General features: G+C 33.9%; 1 protein-coding gene across 1 annotated transcript in view; it reads left to right on the forward strand.

Moving 5' to 3' along the window:
- The window catches only part of LOC129218870 (transient receptor potential cation channel subfamily V member 5-like), a 90334-nt gene extending 65013 nt beyond the window's left edge, over positions 1 to 25321 (forward strand). Inside the window, exons 11-16 of the mRNA XM_054853191.1 lie at positions 3265 to 3374; positions 8047 to 8162; positions 9000 to 9161; positions 10435 to 10620; positions 22859 to 23212; positions 25190 to 25321. Of these exons, the coding sequence (XP_054709166.1) occupies positions 3265 to 3374; positions 8047 to 8162; positions 9000 to 9161; positions 10435 to 10620; positions 22859 to 23212; positions 25190 to 25321 (1060 nt within the window). The remainder of the gene's footprint in view (positions 1 to 3264; positions 3375 to 8046; positions 8163 to 8999; positions 9162 to 10434; positions 10621 to 22858; positions 23213 to 25189) is intronic.
- Positions 25322 to 25815: the final 494 nt, after the last annotated feature.

Here is a 25815-nt window from a genome sequence, read left to right on the forward strand (position 1 = left end):
TGTTTTTGTTTTTTGGTTACTCCTGCGGGGGGGGGGGGCACAGCTCGTGCACAGATGTTCAGCACATGCAACACAAGATCATATCCTCCAACAGATCGTACATTATCTTTATAAGGACATCGGAGTCAAAATAGTTTCAATCATGGATTTATTAGGCCACAATCTATTTTCCATGGTTATCAAATCGCAGGAAAAAATGACGGTACACAGCGAAATTTTTCTTTAAGAATTTTTCAACTACATATTTTAGCATTTTTAAAACAATTTAATTTTTTTTATACTATTAAATTACAGTGAGCCATTAAGAAACAAAATTTACTTTGAAACAAGATCAGACAATTTTTACAAGACTTTGCTAATAATGGTTAGTACACTTTTGCCTGTTGATAACTCTTTGTTATCAGTTAGGCTTTCTGATGGCGATAAAATCACGATGTAGCGAGTGTTTGCTATTCTACATAGGAACACGGAGGGTTGACCTCATTTGACGCACTTCCCTTATAAAAGTATAAATTTAAAAAAGTAAACAGATAATTTTAAGTTCTTTTCGTGTTTTGTACTATGCATTTATACGAGTATTATACTGAATCGTGTCGAGATCTAATAAGATTGTGAAAACCTAATCACGACACGTGATAATACATTCTTCATCATTAGGTTACTGAACCATGTCAGATCCAAGGAGGATAGATGGGATCCTTTCTCTCCTCCTTGGTCAGATCAATTTAAGCCACGCAACGCAGTCGAATAATCCGTTATAATGTACTCCCGTAAATTAGGTTTCTAATTATAATGTAAGTGATAAAATTGATTCAAAATACAAAATATTTATGCAATGCATAACCATTAGACCAGCAGCTCTCCACTCATGGGCCGCGGCCCACAACAGGATCTCAAGCTGCCAGGTACTGCTCTATGGACACGGGTAGAGAGGTTAAATCAAGAGAAATCTTGGGTCTAATATTCATTTTCGGAGGCCCGGATCTATAAATTTTGCCCCCCCACCCTACAGAAAAATCTGTAGAGCCCCTCCCCAGAGACCAGCAGTATATATTTGCAACGTTAATGAGTTTTAGTGCTAGTTTTTTTTTTCAGTTTCTTAGGCTCTTTAGGGACGTACCCCCCCCCCCCTTTCACTGCGGGGTGGGTTTGCGAGTACGCAGATCCGGGCCTGGTTTTTTTTTAGGGTCGATTCACTAGTAAGACAGCAGTCGCTCAAAAGCTATCAGTGGCTCGTAGCCAATATGGATGATTTGTCACAATTAGGACTTTAAATATTTTTTTTCAAACGTCTTCCTTAAAATTTAAGATGAAAATCAACAACAGATCAAAAACCCCATTGAATAAAATTACCAAAAAAAAAAAGAGACTTTGCTTTAAGTGAAGAATTATACTCGTTAGTTGAATTATTATGTGATCTAACTAAAATCATTTTTTAAAACAACACTGTTGGTCTCGTTCAAGGATTTATGTTCGGCATGACAATTGAGCTATTGTCAAAACTTCAGTCAGACACATGATGGGCTTTCGACAGTTGATATTTGTGTGCATCTTTTCCAACTTCGTTGTCGTTTTTTTTTCTTTTTGAAAACCGATACATAGGAATAAAAGAAATGTTGAAAAATTTTGAGGCTAAAACTATACAGTTTCAATCCAGATATTGCCTTTCTCGAACAGGAAAAATAGTGTCGGATATCCCCTCTTTTGAGGTTATTTAACTCACTTTTTTTTTTTTTTTTTGAGTTTTACTTGTATGTTTAGTAGTTGGTGGGCCTTATATATATATATTTTTTTTACAAAGCTTGTGGTTCGTACAAGTAAGAAGATTGGGAACCGCTGCCATAACTTTATGAACAGCGATTTCTAGTTTACATATAAGGTAGAACCTGGCTGTCAAGAGGGAACTGAATATTGTGGTCAAGAAATGAAATTTGCTGTGCATTTGGCGCTATTTTTGCCATCAGAGGGAAATTAAATTATCTCTATTTAACCAAATTTGCCAGAAACACCATTGGTTGAAAAAACAGTTGTCTCAAAGGTTGAAGGTAGACCGTACATACTGCCAAATGGTTACGTTTTTATTTTTAGAAATATTTCCATGACAATCTTAAAAAAAACCATAATGCTCTTGCTCAGTGGTCCCAACATGCTGAGACACGCAAATAATTAACATTTTAAAGTAATGTCACCAAGCAATTACACCTTCTGTATTTACATAATAAGGAAACTTATGAGTGTAATCACAGTATTTACATTTTCATTCTTTTTTTTTAATATGCTGCTTGTTTATGTTTTAAGTTTTGTTATATCTCATGTATAGTACAAACTAACTGCGAAGCTTTTAGAGAATTAATTTTTAACCACCAGTTAAAGAAGAAGAAAAAAATGCGGTTTTTCTCTTTCAGCCGACAAGATAACATGGTTTTGTTTAATTGTCACATGACAGTCACTTGCACTCAGTGCCGGATTTTCAATTTTTCCGAGCCGGGGCGAATCTTAAAACTGCCAACTTACCCATTTTCCTTCAAATTTTTATATTGAGTTTCAACGGAAAAAACCCAACAGAAATAGGGTGAATTTTCCGCCCAGGATCAGGACCCCGACTTGCTTCCCTAGATCTAGCAATGCTTGTGCTGGTGAATTTTAATGAATTTAGAATACGAAGCAGCAGTTTCCAATATTCCGAGCGCCAAGTAGACAACGGTATTGCCAAGTGTCACGTTGTTTTTTATATTTCCACTCTCACTGTTCGTGAAAAAGACGATAATTACTTTCAAACAAAATTTACAAATACTACATGGTTGTAAGTAAAATAATACTATTTTTGGCGGTTATTTGTTCATCATAGTTCCTACACCAGCTTTTAAAGCTTCATTAACTTGTTCTATGCAAGAGGATCGAATTTTCCCATTAATATAACAGAAGAGACGTATAAGTTAGGAATATTGCATTTTGTTAACCAGGGAAGAAAAGAGCAGAATATTCAATTATTAACAAGATGTTTTGTCCGAGATGGTTCAATCTGATTTTTTCAAACATATATTTAAATCGAGCCAAGTTTTGAATTCTCTATTAGCAGCTCAGGGCGCCGGAATGGGTTCGCAATTCTTCTTCCATTACGATTATCTATCATTTGATGTGAAAAGACTATTTATTGCAGGGATATCGTAATTCAACCTTCGCTTGGAAACTAATTTAATCATAGACTGTAGATATTGATTTTCAGTGCTTAAATTCTGAATGTTATTTCTTTTGAATTTTTAGGGCTGTTCGTCTAACTGGTCCATTTGTGACAATGATTTACAGTATGGTTGTTGGGGACATGTTTCGATTCAGCATCATTTATACAATTTTTCTCTTTGCTTTTACTCAAGGTATGTATTTTATGGGACATCATATGGGCAAGTTCATGAAACTAGGGACATCACAGTAAAAAAAAAAAAAAACTTCATTGTATCAGTAATTTTTTTCTTTCATATGAGGTAAAAAAGACAGTATTTTCATAAAAATATGCGAAAAAAATTATAAACAAATTTTTGTATGTTTTATAGTCGGTAAGTTTTGATAACACTATTCAGTGCCCACTGCCTATGTGTCGTTGTATAAGCAGTTCTAAAAGTTAATCTTTTTTTTTTTTTCACTTAGGAAATTAATTGCTATGTCTACAATCTTATTTTTTATTGAAATATAGTTTACATTGGAAGAGATTAGAACAACAAAGAAACTTTAAACTGTTATAATTGTCTTGTAACATTTTTTTTTCAAACTAGGCCTTATACTCTAATGTAATATCAGTCACAAAATCGTATACAAGTTTGCACTGCTTACACAAAAACAAACCCAAGTTTATAAAAAGTCGTATTCTCTTTATTATGATTACTATCTTTAATATTAATTCCTTAAATATTTAGAAATAGTTTAGTTATTTTATAATATATATACTTATTTAAAATATGTAACATCAGTCACACTAACATCAGTCACATTTCTCTTTCCGTTAATAAACCTCCAACAAATTGCACAAATATCATTGATTGCTGCAGAAAGGCAAAAAAGGAAGCGAAATAAATTAAGAAATAAAGGAAAACATGAAAATAACAAAACGTAAAACAAAGTTGAAGCTAAAAAGAGCGGATGATAAAAAATAAATAAAATAATTTTAAAAAACCTAGCCTAATTACCAAAATTAGTTCTGAATAAAACTAAAAAGAGAAAGTAGGTGAAGAAGTAGAATATGACTAACAGTTGTATCATGAGAAGTTAGATGCACTGAAACTGAAAACTAGGAGTATTTAGTAATTGTCAAGATTCAAGTAGAAAAACATTGGAAATAGCCTGTCAATGTGGGTGAAATTTATTATTCACATGAGAAAGGAATAAAATATATAGCGCACTAGATGTAGCAAATGCAAGAAACCTTTTTTTTTTCATGAAATACATCAAAAATACAACTTTTTAAACTTTATAAATGTACTTTTCTTGTAATTTAAATACAATTTTACAGTTTTAAACAAAACATGAGCTGATTTTATTTTCATGGAGAAGTAATTTATAATTGCAGCAATTTATTGTAAATGTAACATCAGTCACAAAATCTTTGTATCATCAGTCATGGGTGTTAAATAATTTTTATACTCTTAGTTTTTAAGTTTTTTCAATAAAACAAAGTGTTTTCATCATGTCTAAAATCTCTATTTTAAGGGGAAGAAATCTGTTTAAATTTTACGTTTTTAGTTTGAAGAGAATTTCAAATTGTACATCAGTCACTTTTCTCAATGTCTCTTCTGCGTAACATCAGTCACATTTCTTTATTCCCCTTAATTTCCTGCAAAAAAAAAAAAAAATCCTCAATTCTGAAAACAAGTTTGGGGGCAGTGATGTACCATATCATAAATGATATTTTAGATCAATTTTAGAAGAAACAAAATTTAATTTAAAGACAGTGCTGAATATATAAGTTAAAAATAGAGTCAAGTTGTAACGTCAGTCACCGTGGACGGACCCATATACAGATTATTTTCCTTAAAGACACGTAATATTTCTTCATTATTATGAAAAATTGCATTTCATGTTTTCCTGCCTCTTTTTTTTTTTTTTTTTTTTTTTTTTTTTACATCTTAGTGCTTGTAAAATGTTTCGATAAAAGAAAATGGGTAGTAGTACTTACCAAGAAACACTATCTTTAGTATGGTGAGGACACTGATGTTGACTTCACCTTCATATTGACCGCAACAGTTACAGAAAACGTTGTAATTGTTTCTTTTGCTACAGACGGTCGCTGTGACATTGCACTAGAAGTTTTCCCGTGATATTTTATGATGCAACAGGTTAAACGAATACTGCCCACTGTGTGAAAATAGTTTTGAATTATAAATGATAACCAATCAGTAAACACGGAGGCATGTAAGTTAAATCATGTCAAATCAATGACGTTCATAAAAAAGCTGCAGCAAAGATTTTGTCGTTGTCACAGTTGGAGAAAAATCAGTGTCAGGGAACACTAAAAGTCGGATAAGCAATTCAATTAAAAGTCCAAATGTGATCCGAAAAATTGATATTAACAATCAAAGAACCACTCCGCTACAAGTATATGAGTTATCAGAGAGAGTTTTTTGAAACCGGATCTTTTAATAAAATTATGTGCTAGCTAGCATCGAATCTACGGTGGGTCAGCCATATGATACAGGTTCTCGTGAAAGAGAAAGCATACAATTTTTTCTCAAATATTTTACATCATTGGAAAATTCTTTCAAATTTTAATTGATCATACGGTTAATTTTACCAAACAAAAAGCAAAATATTCAAATTCATTGCTTTACTAAGGGATTTTTTTCAAAGGAGATTTGTTATTATATCAAGCAAAAGTAAAGCTTAATTTCTAATGGAATTTCGTTTGAAATATTAGTTTCTTGTTTTAGATTCCCCACATCATAAAAAATATTGAAATAACATTTTAACTTTTACATTACGCCCTTTTAGAGTATTTTTGAGGGAGAATAAAGAGATAATAACCGGGAAAGTCGTTTAGAAAAGGAAATTGCATGGGAGATATTTTTCTGCTCCCTAAAGATGTTTTTCAGGTTATTGCAATACAATATTACTACATGGTGGCTAATAAACATCCAAATATTATCAATATTTTTTGCAACTCTTTTATACGTTATCATTTCAAGGTTTGCTTCGTTGAAACTACAAGCAAGCAGATATTCATCAATAATTTTATATAAACAGCAGACCTTTGTTAGAGAAATGTCTTTAAAATATACCACACCTGAAAAACCTTATTGAATGAAAATTTTAAACTTATTACATGTTGTGGTTTTGTATGTTAATTTATTGGCATTCTCAGTATATTTTTGCATTTAGTTGCATAATCGGTACAGCTGTTGGTTAATAAACCGAGGGCATAATCATAAATTCCGGCAAGATATGGATGTTTTAGATCGATATAGCCAGCGACCGACAAAAATTGTCAAATCTTAGGAGCCAGGAAAAGGTTTTAGGAGCCAGAAAAAATATTTATGAATGTCTCTAAAAAAAACTCAGTGTAATTTGTCTCTTGAAATATTCTTGTTCTTAAAGAAATAGTCGCTACGGTTTTTTTAGTCGCCCGGATAAGGGTCCCTGGGATTTGTTGAACTCTGAGTTAGTATTTCTTTTGAGGATGCCTATTGATTCGAATACTAGTTTAAGCCGTAGTTTAAACCTGCAGCGATCCATAGAGGCACTTGGTGTCCTGCCTGTATTTTTGAAATTTTTCTTAAAATTTTCATGAAATGAAGTCTCATTTTTGTCTAAATGATGTTCTAAGGAATAATTTAAATCAGTTTACTAATTTTAAAAAGTAATGAAAATTATTATAAGGTCGACTTTTTGTCTTCTTTAGACGTTGTTATGGTTCATGGTTTTACCCGTATTTAGGGTTGAAGTTATCTGGAAAAGAGGGAACATATAAAAAGAGTAAAGTACAAGTTTAAGGGAGGGTGGCTCAAAGCGGGTAAACTAGCGAAGAACGCTCGAAAGTTGTAGTTTTTGGATTTTTATCGCAACAGTTTCGGTTTTATTTTCTAGCAGCGTTCTTGAACTTCAAAATAAAATTGATTCAAAAATTGATCAAACCCAATATTTATTTATTATCAAACATTACAAACACTTGAAAACTCACTTTGCCCTACCAGGGTGCCTAAAGCGAGTAAGCTTAACTAATTGTGATTCGATACATTTGCCACTCAAATATGAAGCTATAAATGATTAAATTAATTGACTAGGAAACTGCCATTATAAAAAAAATATACTTATCCAATTCAAGTTGAAAATCTAAGTCAGAACATTTGTTTATAAAATATAAAAAAATAACTGATTAAATTAATAGACTAACTAATTGCCATCATAAAAACTAACTTTTTAAAGTTATGCTATTGAAATAGAAAATCAAAGTCAGCACATGTGTCAAGAACTTATAAATAAATATGTGATTAAATCTTATATCCGCTTTCCCCGAAGGCACAATTATTTCAATAATTATAACCTTAAATTTAAAAAAGAAACAAACAAAATGACCATCGTAGTTTGTAGGTAGATGGTGTCAGAATAAAGTAATATTATTGACATTTAAAAGAATAAACTGGTATTTGACTATTCACGAGTTACATATCTTTAGTTTTTTTAGTTATGTATTATTTTTCTTATTTTAATCCTGGCTATACCATGCCGCTTCACTGCTGTTTCGTTGTGACTGATTGAAACTCGGGGGTGTTCGGGTAAACAGGACATACGCATAGATCGTCGCTTGCACACCATGCGGCGGCATACGAATGCCTACCTGGAACCCGGTTTGGGGCACCTACCCGCTTTGAGCCACCCTCCGCTATGCATCTTGAATAGTAAGATTATAGTATGAATCATTTGCGTTAAATAAAGAAGCGAATGAAACGGATATCGAAATAAAATCATCATCATCAGAAGTGATTGAAATACAATAACCTCTTTTTTTTTTTTAAATATGATATTACTTTCTGTTTTAACATGATTAATTGTTTTTTTCAGCTTTTTATTTCCTGTTCAAAAATCAGCCTAACCATAGGGGAGATAGTAACAAAAGATTTTCTTCTTATCCTGTTACATGGATGGGCTTATTCCATATGACTTTAGGATCCTATGATGTAAGAACAATTTCAATACGTTTTCCAACTAATCTACGCACACAGCAAGTACTGTTTAAATCATTAAGCAAATGTAAAAACGTTGTTTTGAATTCTTGTTACTTCATTAAATAATAAGAGAAGACTTTGGAGTTTTTTTTTTCTTATTTGTTTATTTTTTAAATCCTTTTTCATTGTCACTTATTTTGTTTTGATAAATATTCAATGGATCTTTCTTCTCAGAATCATGCACATAAAACTAAAATCAAAAGGCAAATACCAGAATTTTGAAAGCTATTTGGATCGATTTAAAATTTTACTTTTCAAAATTATTTCAAGTCATAAGTTTTACTTTTACTTTTGATAAAAGTTGATACATAATTTTCAAAAAGTACCAGTCTTAAATTACAAATTTTGCTATTGAAGTTAAAGTTAACACAGTCTTGTTTTTCGGCAGATTTATTTTTTTTTAAACTTTCATTAACTTGAAACTATGCTATAGGCGACTTACATTATTCTCATTTTAATCACGATGAGTTGAGAACTCATTCGCTTTGATGCACCGTACATTACGCTTCCATAATGTCTAGATTTTAGTTGCTTTTGTCCTTTCGACTCCAATTTGTATTATATTTCGGATGCACTACTTATTTATAGATATGGTGCTATGATTTTCTTATTATTTCTATTTTATTGCTTTTATAATGTGATTTATGGCAATAGATTATATTAGAAACTATATTGTTTGGTAGCTACGGCAAATATATGAACATTGAATATGCATGCATTTTTATGAACCCATTAAACTTTTAAAATTTATTTTATATATATTTACTTAAAAATATAATTATGTTCTAGTATGAAGAATTTCGAGAGACATATTACAAAAAAATGACTCAAATGGTGTTTGCTATTTTCATGGTCTTCACACCAATTCTTCTTCTTAATATGCTTATAGCCATGATGGGTAATACTTATTGTGAAGTCATCACGCAGTCTGAGAAAGAGTGGGTAAAACAGGTGAGTTTCAATTAAAAATATATTACTTTGTTCACTTCGCCTAAGAAAGTCTTTATTTTAGTGCGGTAAAGTTTTCAGATACACACAAGGCCTGAATTTGACTTTGGGGAGTCCTGGGCTAAGAAAACATTCGGGTGCCCCGCGGCACGATATCATGTATCGTAATACTATTCCCTCATCCTATACCACAACATTTTATAACGTAAAAAAAAGGACACAAATTCACTCCAAATTGTAGAATAGTAAACAAACACAGCAAAAAAACTGCTTTTTAAAATAGTATTAGGGGGCTCGGGGGCACTGGGTAAATCTAATTACTCCACAAGCCCTAGCAAAAATCAAAGCAAGGATTTACGAAAATGTTTCATGTAGAAATATGGCTGTTATTTGATATGAAAATATAATGGTTAAATAAGCTGTGTTTATCTGAGTAAAATGATTAATACTGCTTGAATACAATTCCCAGTTAAATAGAGATAAACAACGTTAATAAAGCACAAAAATTGCAAATTATTGCATGCACATGTTTAAGTGTTACAAGAAACCCTCTTTTTTAACTCAAAAGACTTGACATTACGGATCATAGAACATCCGAAAAAAGCGACAGGAACGATCTGAAAACGGTTTAACAAGTTACCAGGGAGATCATTGACATCATAAATGATAAGAACCAGTAACATTCAGTTTCGCTGGACGTTCTCTCCCAAAAAGCTTATGTCTTCTCAATTGAAATCCTTGTAACTCCGAAACATGTGCTTTTGCGATTATTTTAGTACAAAGTTTCATTTCTTACAATCACGGCTGCAAATGATATTTTTGAGCAAAACCTAAGATTAGGTTCATAAAAATGTCCAAAATTTGGAGGTCCGAGCACCCCAACGGAGATTAAAAACATTATCAGTGAAAAGTCCCCTCACCCCACGAAAAATATTTCACTATTCCACTGTGCGAAATGGTGGACACTTTATCACAGCAGAAGTACTTTATGAGCTTGAAGAGATTATAATTAAAAATAATAATACTCATTTTTTAAAAAATGGATCGTATAAAAAAGTTGTAAACTAATATTGAATATTCTTACTTTTAGATCATGAGATTTTATTGTGAAAAATTCACTATATACTTTAAAACATTAACAATATGTAAGCAACTATAAAACTGTATATGTTACAAATCAATCATTTTTTATCCTTATTTTTTTTCTTCCATTAAATTTGAGATTACTTTTGTAATTATGTTTTAAATAAATAAATAAAATTGATATATCTTGCAGTGGGCAAACATCATAGTAGCTTTAGAGAGAGGAGTGGACAGCGCGTCTGCCAAAGAGTATATGCAGAATTACTCCCTCAAAATGCCATCCAATGATAAGGAAACTGAAGTGAGAGGAGTCATCGTGATTAAAACGAAGTTAAAATCAAAAGCAAAAGAGAAGAAACAAGCACTCTCTTGTTGGAAGGTAAATGCGTAATTTTTTGTACAAACAATGCCAAAATTTACAAAAGAAAATAAAAGTAGGATCTGGTGGGGTAAAATGGTCATAAAATCCAGGTTTTCCAAGTTAAATTGATAGTAAATACAAGATTTTTTTTGAAAACGTCACTTTTTGTTTTTATTTTATATTAAATCCAGGCCCGGCTCTAGGGGTAGGCGACCTAGGCGGCCGCCTAGGGCGGCAAATTTCGAAATAGATTTTTTTTTTAAAGTTTTAATATTTGTTTTAGTGCCATAAGATACACAGTTTTAATGTTAAAAAAATAATAATTTAGATTTTGTATCAGTGTTTGAATATGCAAAACCTAGTTCAGAATTCAACTATAAATTCAGTTTAATTTGAGAGGCGGCAAATTATGATTTAAAAGTCTTTGAAAAATATTAATCCATGTTTCAGTGCAACAAGATGCGCTACTTTAATCTTAAAAAAAGATAGTTTAAAGTGTGTGCCAGTGCTTAGATATTTAAAACCCAGTTTGGAATTTAACTAGAATTTTAAGGGCGGCAAATTACTTGATTTATTTATCTACTGGCTGCGTTATTTATTTATCTACCTCAAAAATAAAAGTTATGTCAAGTGACGCTTGTTCAACAATTGGTCTTAAATAATAGAAGATAAAATATACTGTAAAATTTCCCGTCAAAAAAAGGGGGTTCTTAAATGTTGTTAATGGTAAAGCTTTAAGTTCTGAATAAATTAAACGCAACCTTCCATTAATGCAACAAAAATCCTTGATTATCTTCTGCTGGAAGTACAAAACAAAGGGCCAAAAATATGCAAAAGGGGAAATTTATACCTCAAAGCAAAAGCTAGAATTTTATTTGTTCAGTCTAGAAAAAATGGCAACAAATCCAAAATGATTTTATTCACGTTAATTTAAACTGAGCTCATTGGCAAACAATAAATTTCTGACTTGATATGGATGTTCCATTAGGCTTAAAAATGCTTATAACTTTTTCCCCCGGTGATTTTACTGCCTAGGTGCTTTTTTTTTTTTTTTTTTTTTTTTTTTGAAATTCGAAGGAAGTAATTCAACTTGAGGGGTATTTTTCGTGGGCTTTTGAATGAGACCTAAATCGAGAAAATTGGATAATTATTTCAAATAGAAAGAGTCATTTAATGCCATTTTACCCCACAAAATGTTTGTGAGATTCTGGGAAACACTTTTTCATATACATTTTTACGATTAAAAGTGTTACTTTTTATTTATTATTGTAGAAAAATGTATCAACAATGTTTTATAGTTTCCTTCAAGCACTTTTAGTAAAATGTATCTGAAAAATATAATATCAAACATATCATTTAAACACATTTCAGGCGTACTGGTTCTTCGCCCTCCTCTTTTATTCATTCCCCTTTCTCTAGTTCTCAGAAAATAAGAAAGTCTTCTAACGACCCCTGAAACTCATCTCTCTGATATGACCAAAAGTACGATGAAAATTGAATTTTTAGCACTACAATTTCGAAAAATTTTAAGGGGAAGGAATCTTGGAACCTCTTCCGGTACCATCATTGAAGAACTCTCTCTAGGAAATCAATTTCGAAAAGTTTCCAGTAGAGAGCCCTGGTATCTCATTTTCCCCTGACATTACTGAAGATTGTCATAATTGTGTTTTTGGAACTTCAATTTCGAAATGTTCTAAGGGAGTTATAAACCAAATCGAAAAATCGATCAAGTACAATCTCTGAGTCATATCATTTGCCCTAATGGCCACAAATATGGTAAGTAGTCGCGTTTTAAAGACATCAGTTCCGAAAAATTTCCAGGGAGGGTACACAAACCTTTTCTCCCTTTAACATTACCAAAGGTGTCTACCGATTTTCGCCTACGCTGATAACGAGAGCATTTTTGACGAGTGGATCACGCCCTCCGGAGAGGATTAACGTCAATCACATGGAGGGGACGATTTCTGGTTTTAGAGAAGGGGTTGGGTAGGGATTTCTAATTTTTCCCTACGATCTCCTCTTAAATGTAAAACGTGTTAGCAGCTGAGATTCAGCCATTTTTTTCTTCGGTCTTTTCGTCTAGTAATTATTCATTATTAAAATGAGCATTCATTTTATTGATTCCATCAGGGGAGGAAAAATATTAATTTATGACGACTTTATGTTCCGAATAAATCGGAAGGGAACTCAAAAATTGTTCTGGAAATGTACAAAACTAAATTGCAAAGCAAGCATCATTACAATGAACGGAACTGCACAAAATATTAAAAATGTCCACAACCATGAGCCACAGACAAATGAAAAAACAAGAAAAGTCTTTTATAACCAGCTGAAGAAAAGGAGCATAGATGAACCAACTTTACCAGTGCCACAAATATATAGGTAAGTGTTTCTTTCTTTCTAACGTCTTTCAAGTAAATTTTATATTTAATAATAGTAATAAATATCTAAAAATATGTACAATTTTAAAACACAAAAGCATATTGAAAGCAGTGCAGCGCTATTTAATTGTGACAACTTATCTTTGCATTATCTATAATCACGACATGAATTCAATTTATGTATAAAATTTTAAATAAAATTTTTTAATTAAAACTGCACAAAATAAAAACAAAAAAACCATATATTTATTAAGTCAACATTTTTCGATGAAAAACAGTATACTAGTTTTAAATAAAAGTATTAATTTTTCAACTTTAAAAAATATTTCCTTAAAAATGAAAATTAAAAAGGGGGGATGAGAGAGAGATTTTTGAACTTAGGAATGGCTGTTTCCAACTGGAAGATATTTTAATCATTTTTCGCAGCCTTTGATAACTTTAAAATACTAAAATAGCGTTAGAAATTACTGTTAAATCTTACTTGTCCTTTGGACCAGTGAGCATGAATATATATTGGTCCTCAGACATTATCACTGGTCCTCGTTAAATTAAACGCTGAATAACTAGCCACATTTTTATATTGTGCAAAAAAAAAAAAAATTGGTGGCCCGCGGACCACTTATTATTTTGTATGGTGATCCAAGACCAGTTTTACTAATCTCTGAGACCAGCAGTAATTTCAAATGCTGTAAATGATCTTTTTTTTTTTTTTTCAGTGTGGAAAGCCACAATGAGATTAACCAGTTCATTGAATATTAGCTCTTAATTTGTTTTCAGAAAAGGTTGTATTGTGGAACAGATTCATTAAAAAGTCATTTTTACACAGTTCATTAATGATCAGCATTTCTTTTTCCTAAAAGCGCTGAGATTCAGCCCAATATATTTAAACCGTTGATTAATTCAAATTTGAATGCAATGTGCGGGAATTTTTGAATGAATTTAGTACATACTCGTAACTATCAACTATTGCCTAACTTGCCTCAATTGAAAAGTTCTGAATGGTAATTTAATAATATCTCGCTTTTAATGTTTTCAGACAGGAATTGGCTAATTTTGCTGTGTCGGAAGAAGTTGCATCATGCCTGCCTGATGAAAAGCTTGCTCATTACGTAGGAAAAAAAAGAAAAAAAAAAAACAGGACAAAATCTTGGATTTTTTGCATGCGAATAGCATCGCAGATCTTCAGAAACGAAATTTCCCAAATAATTTTTATTTATTGAAATTACATTCACAGATATAAGTAAAAACAAATGAAATTAAGTGTGTCTATAATTAAGCATTAACTAATATTTCTGGGGATGTATAGTCAGTCCCCATTGTTTATCACTTCTTGGAAAAGGTGATAAAATTTAATAATAAGAAAATGACTCAGTATGGAAAATAAAAAATAATGAAATTTTATTTTCAACAATATAGTAAAAAAATGATCGTAGTAAAATTTTGTGTCCCCTAAAAATGTATCAACCTCGTTTGGAAATTCGGCACTGCTTTTTAGAAGTTCTTAGATTCTGCACACACGAACGCGGTAAAGGCATATAAAAATAAATCAAGCCCACAATATATAATTTATGAGCGGTATGAACAATCATTTTCTACAATGCCCCCGAATACTTGCAGTTCTTTTCAACATTAATCCAATTGTTAATTCCGATGCAATATTTTGTACTTCAAGTAGTAAAAAGCACAAAATATCAATACATCTAAAAAAAACTAAAAGCACGAAAGCTGTATGGACGCAAGGTAGTTTTTTTTTTAAATCAGAATTACTACAAATTTTACTCTCTGTTTTATGTTTATTATTTGTTATTTTTATTAAAGCGCATTCTTATTTGTTTCATTAATTGGATAATTACAGCAATTTTCAAATTGAATATCAGGTCTCAAATCTATCAAATGCTTTAGCAGACATTGAACTATAAGCATTCATGTTTTCAAAATTTTTTTGGTTGATATAAAGGATAAGTTTCCTTTATAAAGTTAAAATTGTACATAAAATAAATTTTGTTTTTAAAATAAATGTTTCAAATTCTCAGGTTTAAAAAATAAATTTAAGAAAGAAGGGAAAAAAAAAAACGATGTAGCACACGAGGCGCTGAAAACAGCTGTGCCAAACGATAACATTCCACTTATTTCGATTCGTCCCAATCTAGTGGAAAGAAAAAACCCCTCCAAATATCCCTATCACAGAAATTACCCCATCCATGCAAAACTTTTTCCTTATGTCCAGAGAGAACCCATCAGTTGTCAACCCACTTTCCCGGTCTCTATTGTTAGCTATTACCCCTCGGTCCCCTGCCGTTCACGGTGACAGGTTCTAGATAAGGAGCGTAGGCAAGAATCGGTATGAACCTTACCAAAGATCGTCTAAAACTCCGTTTCTAGAACTAGAATTTCGAAAACATTTCCCAGGGAGAATCCCCGCGGAGCCCTCTCTCTATACGTGCTCCATCTTCGAGTACTGACTGACCCCTTTTCAAAATCAGAAGTTTTATCACCTCATTCTCTCCATATACAATGTATACATTAGATGTGATTGAAAAAAATTCTGGGAAAGAGAGAGAGATTGACGTCCATTTCAAATGAGAAAATCTTGTTAAGTGCCCCTTACCTCTAAAATTATTTTCTGGTTACGCCATTGCTTCTGCCTCTTGGACCCTAGACACTTCCGACTATGAGCCCCACCAGGTCCCCCTTGTTCAGGGTTGCCAACTGCTCCGCATTTTTCGGAGTTGCTTCGCAAAAATGGCGAAACTCCGCGGCTCCGCAAAGAAGTTATTTTGCTCCGCATTTCCTGGCCGAACGTTTTCAAGCTTAAATTTTGCTATTTTATCATAACAAACATGTGAACATGGGAAATTAAAGATGTTTATACTCAAACATTGAGATAGTTTTTAAATCTGTTTCATTAATTTAAAAATACTAATTTTTATACTAGTGCCTTAAAATTATTATTAAAGCTCTAAAGCAATTTTAGATAAGTGGTTTTAGTTATTTTTATTGATTTTTATACAAAATACCGAACAGCTCCGCAAAATTTTAAATTGCTCCTAAAACTCACCACAGATGCTCCTCAAATGGTTCCTCCAAGGTTGGCAAACCCTGCCCTTGTTTTACAAAGTTCATACGCCACTGATTGCGACTTGTTTAGAGATTCCAAACCCGTCCCGCCATTGTTTTAAAAAATGGTAGGTTTTTATTTATTTAGTTTTAAATTACAAATGGGAGAAAAGCACAGAGGAAAACAGTTTAAAGTTCAGGGATTACTTTTAATGTACCAGTCTATCTGGAGTATTTGATTCCAGGAAACAGTGTTAAGGCTAGGATATGTCAGGATTTTATTTCTTTGTTTATTACCGCTTTATATTTGAATAACTTACTTCAGAAAAATAAATGGAGGGGGAAGGGGCGGCACTTGTCAACCTCGCCTAGAGCGGCATAACTTCTTGAGCCGGCCCTGATTACAACCCCAATAAAGAATACATTACAATGAATTTTAGGAACAAAAAAATGATATAAATAGCCCTATACCATTTTCGTTTTCTTAAGCATTTTTGACCTGGAGTTAGATAAAGTGGTCATGGTTTAAAAAAAAAATAGATGGAAAACTACCATAAAAAACGATAACTTTTAGAATGCTCAATATATCTAGTTCTTTTAAAGAAATTCAATTAATTAAAAAACATTAGATTCGTGAAGGTCAACTATGGTTAAATGTTGGCTCACTAAGAATTTTAATCATATTTGATTCCTCGATTTCATCTCTGTCGTCAGGGAAGGCGTGATAACTTTCAGTGTTTGACTAACTCTGATTTCGCAGAATTTTTTCAGGAATATATTAAAGATGACATGTGCATAATAACTTAAAAGTATACATTATGAAAATATTATTTCCACTTTTTTTTAATTAATAATTATATAATTCTTCGATCACCTTACACGAAATACTTTTAGATATAAGCTTCTAATTTTTATTATTTTTAAACAGGGACTTGTTGGAACACAAATTATTTTACTAGAACAAATTGAAAGCTGTGGATTCAGAAAAAGGGCTAAGAATTTATGCAAAATAGTTGAACAAAATTATGCACTAATGTTCCCGTTTTAATTTTCATCACATTACTTGAATTCCATTACAACGAAATTCCCGTCATAACGAACAAAATTTGCGGTCACTAAAAGTTCGTTGTAACGGGATTTACCTGTATTGCATTTAAGATCAGTCGCATTAAATCCCGTTTTCCTCGATAACAATCAATTTGAATTTTTTAATTGATGGTAACATAAGCTACACAGGGGGCGTGCATAAGGGGGGGGGGGGGGTAGAAGGAAGACCTGTTGGTCCGGGTTCGAGCCTGAAAAGAGGCCAAGGTTTGGGGGGAAAAAACCTCGTAAGCTTTTTTTACTTCCTTTTACAAAAAAAGGAAGCATTGTATTCGCAAAAAAATTTTCACTCAAAAATCGACCTTAATTTCCATTATGCTCACCCCCGAATGAATGTTGAGTTTTTTTTCGACCCGACTACACGTGCATATACACTGGTGTGCAAAAATTAAGGACAAGACGGTTTTTTCAATATAACTTTGTACAAAAGCTTTCCAAATCAACACATTTAATATCGTAAGATCCCCAATACGTAAGGACATGTGTACTGTAAGCAACACTTACTAAAAGAGAAATCAGAGGGATAAAAAGAAGCTTTATTGAAAAAGTAGCATGGAGCGCAATGCTACTGAAGGCCGAAACATCCCTGTGATGGGTGTCCAGCAAGAAACATCCGGTCTTTAGTAGGGGATATGATCTCCCCCGACTGCTGGGCAGGTTTCACAGCGTCTGCCCATGCTGAGAATGAGGGTGTCAATGAGTTGTTGAGGCATTGCTGCCCATTCGTCTTGCAGCGCCAATCGAAGCTTCCGAATCGTTACTGGTGGTAAGGTACGAGCTGCCAAGCGTCTGCCTAGAAAATCCCATCCATGCTCGATGGAATTGAGATCCAGAGATCGTGCCGGCCAATCCATACGTTCAATATCCTCAATCTCTAAGGGCTGTTCGGCAGCTACGGTGCGATGACATGGTGCATTGTCGTCCATGAAAAGGAAGTGCGGACCCATAGCGCCTCTAAAAAGACGCACATATGGAAGAAGAATCTCGTTACAATAACGGGTCCCGTTGACTGAACCTGCGTCGAAGATGTGAAGGTCTGTACGACTACCAAGCATGATGCCTCCCCAAACGAGAATACCGCGACCTCCATAGCTGTCCCTTTAAATGATGTTCGAGGGATGATTGCGGCTTCCCCGCTCTCTCCAGAGGAGTATGCGATGAGAATCGCTACTCAGACTGAATCTGCTCTCATCTGTAAAGAGTACTCGTCCCCATTCATTGTCTCTCCAATTCCGGTGTTCCCGGCACCACACAGAACGCCTTCTCCGATGGGCAGGCGTTAGAGGTACACACCGTATAGGGCGTCGTGCAAACAGACCACCACCGTGCAGTCTTCTGGCCACGGTAAAACGCGATATCGGTCGTCCAGTCGCCTGTGTCGTGTGTCTAGCGATTTGTCCCACTGTCTGCTGCCTGTTTCTTCTGGCCTGTAAGACAATATACCGGTCATCTGCGGGTGTGGTTCCTCGTGGACGACCACTACTGAACCCCCGGATAGCTGTTCCTGTAGTTTGAAGTTGTCTCCAAAGTCGTGAAACGATGCTGTGAGCACACAATTCCGAACTCTGCAGTCACACTTGTCACACTGCGGCCTTCCTCCAACTTCCCAATGATTCGACCTCGGGTAAAAGCATCCAGATGTCGTCTAACAGATTGGTTATTCGCCATTTCTCGCTGAGGCAGCAACTCGGTGTGATTTTAACTGCTATACAGCGTGCAATCTCTTTGCCAGAAATACTGATCTTACACCGACAACATGCTTTATACTACTCAGACACTCCCCCATTACGTCTGCCTGCATATCTGCGCATGTGCTACCTTACATCACCTTATTTAAACTCCTGATTGGTCTTTCTGTCCGCTCTGCCTCTTCGTTCAGCTGATATGCTAATTTTTCGACTTCGTCCTTAATTTTTGCACACCAGTGTATACCTAAGAAGGTATAGACGCCCGAAATACCCAATTTGACGATTCCCGAGTTAATTACAACGAGTTTTCTCTTGACGTCTGTGTGTGCGTATGTATGTCGCATAACTCAAGAACGGTATGTCCTAGAAAGTTGAAATCTAGTACGTAGATTCCTAGTGGGGTCTAGTTGTGCACCTCTCCTTTTGATTGCACTCGGGTGTTTCTAAAGGGGTCATTTGTACCTTTTTGGCGGGAAATCATTGTTAATTCCGATGCAAACTCAAGTGGTGTTATAATATGGCGGACACTTGGCGATATATCGCCAGGCTTTTGGTCGCCAAGTTTTGTCGCGACAAATGTGGCGATTTTTTTTTTAAATCTGGCTTCAATTTGGCCACTGTTGGTAATATTTAGAGAGTTAACTATTGAATCACATTAAAATTGACGATAATGGGAAATAACACTACATTGGTGTAAAAGGAAGTCATGTGATGCACACATCAGCTCGTTTTCAATGTCATCCGAACTTACTAAGAAAATTTACATTGTTTAGAAAAGGAAGCATAAGAAATGTACATTAAAATTTAAGAATAAATGACTTTAAGAATAAATAACTGAGCTTATTAGGGTATGGTGCGCATTACGACAAAAAAAAGAAAGCGCATTTTTCAGTATTAGAAAACTCTTTACAACACAGAAACGACCAATCCATTTTTACATCTTTTTACAAAAGAGGAAGTATTGTATTCGCGAAGAAATTTTCACTCAAAAATCGGCCTTAATTTCCATTTTTCTCACCCCCGAATGAATGTGGAGTTTTTTTTTTTTTTTTTTCGACCAGATGATACGTGGATTCATGCCTAGGAATCTACAGACACCCGAAATATCCATTTTGACGGCCCCCGAGTTCATTACAACGAATTTTTCTTGACGTCCGTATATACGTATGCATGTGCGTATGTGTGTATGTATGTCGCATAACTCAAGAACGGAATGCCTAGAAAGTTGAAATTCGGTACGTAGACTCCTAGTGGGGCCTAGTTGTGCACCTTCCTCTTTGGTTGCATTCGGATGTTCCTAAGGGGGTCTTTTGCCCTTTTTTGGGGGAAATCATTGTTAATTTCGATGTAAACTCAAGTAGTGCTATAATTTGTCGGACGTTTGGCGATATATCGCCAGTATTTTGGTCGCCAACTTGGCGACAAATTTGACGATTTTTTTTTTTAATTTTAAATTTGGTTTCAATTTGACCACTGCTGGTGATACTTAAAAAGTAAACAATTGAATTACATTAAAATTGCCAATCATGAGGAAATGACATTAAATTGAAGTAAAAAGAAGTCATGTGATGCACACACATCAGCTCGTTAAAGAGAAGAGATTCTCCGTTTTAGTTTTGATGCTATCAGCAGGGTCTGATTACGGAGCACGCCGACTAGGTCACGGCCTAGGGCCTCGATTTTTAGGGGGCCCCAAATTAAAGGAACATTGTTTAAGATTTCGCCTATCCTTAGAAAAAGAAAGAAAATTAAGATTTTCTCCTTTATTTATTACTTTTTCTTGTGTTTACTTAATATCGTAGGTTTAGTGGCGCAAGAGCCTCTCAAGACTCTTGCGCCATTAAATCTTATGGAACAACTAACTAATCTGTTTACCCAAGTATTGGATGTTCTGCTCCCCAAAAACCATTTTGAGAGAGTGTTTGATCGACTGAAGTTGGCTCTCCCGGTTCCTTGCGAATCAGGCCCGGATCTGCGTGAAAAAAAGATTATCACAAAGACTTATTCACGGGCCTCTGGGGAGGTGCACTACACATTTTGTTGCAGGGGGACCCAAAATTTGTAGATCCAAGCCTGTCGTGAATGTTTGTTTTTAAGGTTTGACTACTTAGGGCCCCAAAAACTAGTCTAGCCTAGGGCCCTCTAATGTCTAATATCTCAATCCGACCATGTCTACCAGTAGCTCATTCTAAAGAAGAAATTTTTTTCGAAGTTTAGAATAATGCTGATTAGATGGTTGCAAGGCACTCGGAGATGAACGATACTGAACAGTTCCGGCCTGCTAAGATTTGTTCCCCAACGCAAATACAGATGGCTCTCTGTTTTACGACGCACTATGTAACGACTTTCTCTATTTAACGACGGCTTTTCATGGTCTCAGATGGTCCACTATAGTGTTAAAAGCATTCTATTTAAGGAAGCTTTCTACTTAAGAATGATTTTTTGTGGTCTCTTGAAAGTCGTTAAACAAAGAGACAACTGTATCTGGATTTGGGACCCCGTTCTTTCGTTGTCTAGTCCCACTAACAAGCCTAACAATCTGACCAACAAACTTCAGTCCCCACTTCTTGGTTTATCTTTCAAGTTTCTTTTCAAAATCCAACATTTCATTAGCGCTAATTAGAGTTGTTGTGCTGCTTTTTCTACACTTATATTCCTTCTTTAAATGTTTATAATGAATAAATTTCATTTGAAAAATAACATATTTTATTTAAAAGCGGTTAATTGTAGCAATTTCTACACTGTTACTAAGAAAAAATTGCTCTTTTATAGCTAGGTTCATACCTTCAGCAGCGTTTTTCAGAATTCAATGGCGAAAATTTTCTAGAAAGAGAAGCTGAGCATCCTTCCTTTCTCAACGTTTTCAAATATATGCTAAAATTGCATTATTTTGATTTCAATGTCGGAAATGTTCCTGAGAAAACTCCCTTAAACCTCTCTATTTGCTTAAAGTCTCCTAAAATTGCATTTTAAGAGTTGAATTCTGGAAAATTTCCAAGAGAAGCCCCGACCCACAATGTCCTTGGAGATAGCTTAAACTTAACTTCAATTTTGAAAAACATTAGGAATATTTGACGTCAATTTTGCAAATTTCTCCCATGACGTCATTAAAGAAATTACATTTTGAGGGCTCATAACTTTTGGTATCTATCTTTCCTTCAAAGCAATTAATTGCACAAACAAAATTTCTGAGCATTCATTTAACGTTTTATAAATTCATCCTATTTCTGTTCTTTTTTTCTTTCTTTTGAATTAAAATTTTCCTTGCCTAGAAAAAAGTGAAGATTCCGCACTGATATAAAGTAATGTTTTGCATGTTAATACTACGAAATGTACAGTTCAGTTGTTTTTTGCTAATCTTTTATTATTTTATTGGTTCATTCAATTTTTTTTTAGAATTGTTTAACAATAAAATCACACATTATTTACATTCATATTATATTAATTCGTAGCAGTTATTTACATAAATATGTGTTTATGTATTGTTTTGTATGTTCACACCATGGCGTATGTGCATGCATTTGTTGAGTTGATGTACCTATTAATAACGAAGCTCAAGCCAAATGGATGATACTAAATAGTTGGAATCCTATTTGAAGAGTACCATTCTAAAACTTGATGTCCTTAAAGCGAAAAATTTGTAAAAACTTTCTTTGGTTTAAATAGGTTACATTTTCGGGGGAGAAGGGCGAGGGGAAGAGGCGCGAAGAATACTAATTGAAAGAGGGATGAAACATATGTAGGAACATAAGAATGAACAATATGGAGGGGAAGGGGCGTTAAAGTCATTTGTGATGAGCCCCAAAATTTCTGTGCAGAGAGGCCAAAAAGCTTAGGGGGGATGAAATATGTTTTCCCTATAAATATGCTGTACATAGTAGAAATGCCTTACTTATGCGACGTAAGCACTTTTATACAACAAAATGTTTCGCATAAAGAGAGAGATAATTCAATGTTTTTAAAACTTCGTGAATAAAATGTATATGCTGAATCAAATAAATTTAATATAAATATCTTATTTTTCAGCGTGTCGGAAAAAGAACTATTCAAACTCTAAGAAAAGTCGGGGGAAGTGCTGCTGATGTCAGGAAGCGATACAACTTGTTCCGATCAAAGCAACCCACTGCACGTTTACGTATGGGCAAAATTGTGATGGAGTGGAACCCAATACCTACTCCTACAAATCCGCCTTATATGCCCAATCCAGAACCGGAAACTGAAGAAAGAGCTGGATTTAACGATCTTTTGTCGCAAGTAGCATCAGCAACGGGAATGGAGATTGAAATTAATAATCCAATAAAACAAACAAATGAGAACATTACAGAAAATTCATTAGCATTGCCTCAATATGAAGAATGTGCAAATAATTCTCATGCTCATGTAAACTATGCTTTTGTAGGCGACAAAAAACTTCAAGTAATAAAACAAATTCAGCCTTCTCAAATTACACAAGAACAAAAGGAATTTTTTAATGAATCATATTCTACAAACGAACAAAAATGCTTAAATATGAATGATAAATCCTGGTACGGTTTCCCTAAAGTGGATTACCTAAACAACAGTCAAGAAAACAGGGTTTTAGAGACAAAACTATTTCCTGGACAAATCTTGCATCCTAGTCAATTAAACGAAGATCAAGGAATATCTGTAAATGTCCAAACAAAAATAAGTACGAAGGTGACTAAAGCAAAAACAAGGCGAAAAGGTAAAAATGTATTTTTCAGGAAAAATTATTGTTCAGATAGCACATCAGATAATGAAATGAAGACTCCAGATTTATTTTACAAACAGAAAGAATCTAATCTCCGAGGTATGAATTTTAGAAACATTACGAAACACAAAAAAAGGAGGAAAAGAAATCAGATTTCTTTTCAAGAGAAGATTTCTCTGGATAATGTGCCATACGATTTTCCAATTTCGATGGAAACAAGAATACACGGAACAAGCTCAATGCCATCAGAAACTAATAAAGAAGAAAACCCTAATTTCCAGATGCACAGAAACCTGAAATGAGTGATTTTATTCGGCACTATAAACAGAGTGTACATTAATCGAAATGCAAATTTTTAATTTTTGAAAATTAAAAATAATATGTTGTCGTCATGTAAAACATTCATGTCATTGAAAACTCTCTTAATTAATTGCTTTTGCAAAATAAATAAATAAATAAAAAGATAACAAAAACTAATGAAGTTAATAAAATCAGTAAAAAAAAATAAATAAGCGTCATGTATAATTAAGACGTAGTTGCTTCTAGTGGCGTAGCGAGAGATCGATATAAGGAGCATAATCCTCTATGAAATATAAAATTTATACATATCGATGACCTAGAACAAAAAATTCTATCCCCCCCCCCCAAAAAAAAACTTCAAATATTTTTTACGTTATTAGATGGATAAACTTATCCCGCATTTGAGGCAGTTAGAAGCAAAGGGATGTAAGTGGCAAAGTTAAAAATTTGGAGATAACCAGTACAAATGGTAGGTGAACCTCTCCTCCGTCTTGAAGCAAGAGATGGTACTAGTAGCCCTGGTATTTGCTGCTATACAGCATGATTTAGAAAACAAATTCGATGAAAGCCTACTTTGGATGTCATCTTTAAACGTGTTTTACTCAAAACTTGAAAATGTCCACTTACATCCCTTTGCTTCTGACTGCCTCATATGTACACAACAACTTCGTTTATCCGACTAACTGGGACCAAAGGCAATCCAAAGAACCAAAAATCCAAATAATACGAATAATAAGCAAAACAAATCCTAAAATACGCAAACTTACTCAGTTTGTTACGACTTTTGTAAAGAAAATATGTTTTGCAACAGAACTATATTCAAAATTGTTTAAAGTTTTGAATGAAGCACGGTCAAAGCTAACTCTTTCTCATTTAGATCTAAAATTTTGTTCCGGATTAACCGGAGATCCGGATAAAATGAGGTTCTACTATTAATTGCTTGTTTCTCCTGTAAAGTTTGCATTTTTTGAGTTACATAGTTATTATTCTAGGTCTAGGCCATGGATATGCACATACATGTCTGCATGGATGTAAGTATGTGTTATAAGTAAGTATATAATCCACAACCCTCCAGGAAAAATTTCCCATGACGTGATTGGTTGCTTACGTTTGAACTAGATTTCTAGAAGATTAACTAAGAGGATATGTTTATAAAAAAAAAAATTGTACGTTGTTCAAAGTTTGGCGAAGCTATTCTTACATTGCATGGAAATTCACCGCAAAACATATCCTGCCTACATTTGCCCCACAATAATGATTAAAGTTTCTTTTTTTTTCTTCATATAAAAAATACTTCAGTTTACTTTTCAGAAAGCGTTTCACACTCTTTTACCAAATTTGCATAGCTCACAGGGTTAGACAGCAGCAGAAGCAGCAATCACAAAACACCACATGCAAAGCACTATACTAGTGGGAAAAACTTCAAGAAGCAGTGTGGGAAGAGTTTCTTCAGTCTGTTGTTCGAATGGGCCAACTAGCAATTTTGGTCACAAGTCAATCGTTCCAGTGGCATTTGTGTTTTTTCAAAACACTGATAAATTTAGGCAAAGAAAAAAAAGGGTGTTGCCACTCAAAAATATTTCACTGTAACCGTCAGTTCTGTGTTTTAAAAATCATCACTATCTCCAGGGCATATAATCAGGTTTTGGCTAGAAGATCTTTGGCTTTGGACGAGCTCATTTTTGTTTGGGTTGAAAATTAAAACATTGTTAGATTGGCACAATGCCAGTATTCGTTATCTGCAACTCCTCTTCCATATTTTAACAAATGGAATTGTTTAAGCCTCAGTCAATCGGAAGTCGACTTATGAAAGCCAGACTTTACTTTAAAATAGCCATGTAAAATTTTTTGGTTTGATTGGTTAAGCGGAGACGCCACTAGAATTATAAGAGATTTCTTTTGAACAACCCTGTATTTCGGTTGCGTGTGTACGCGGGAGAGCCCTAGCAAAATGAAGCGCTCTTTTGATGCG

This window comes from Uloborus diversus, chromosome 3, assembly GCF_026930045.1.
Source record: "Uloborus diversus isolate 005 chromosome 3, Udiv.v.3.1, whole genome shotgun sequence".
In the NCBI taxonomy this organism is placed as follows: domain Eukaryota; kingdom Metazoa; phylum Arthropoda; class Arachnida; order Araneae; family Uloboridae; genus Uloborus; species Uloborus diversus.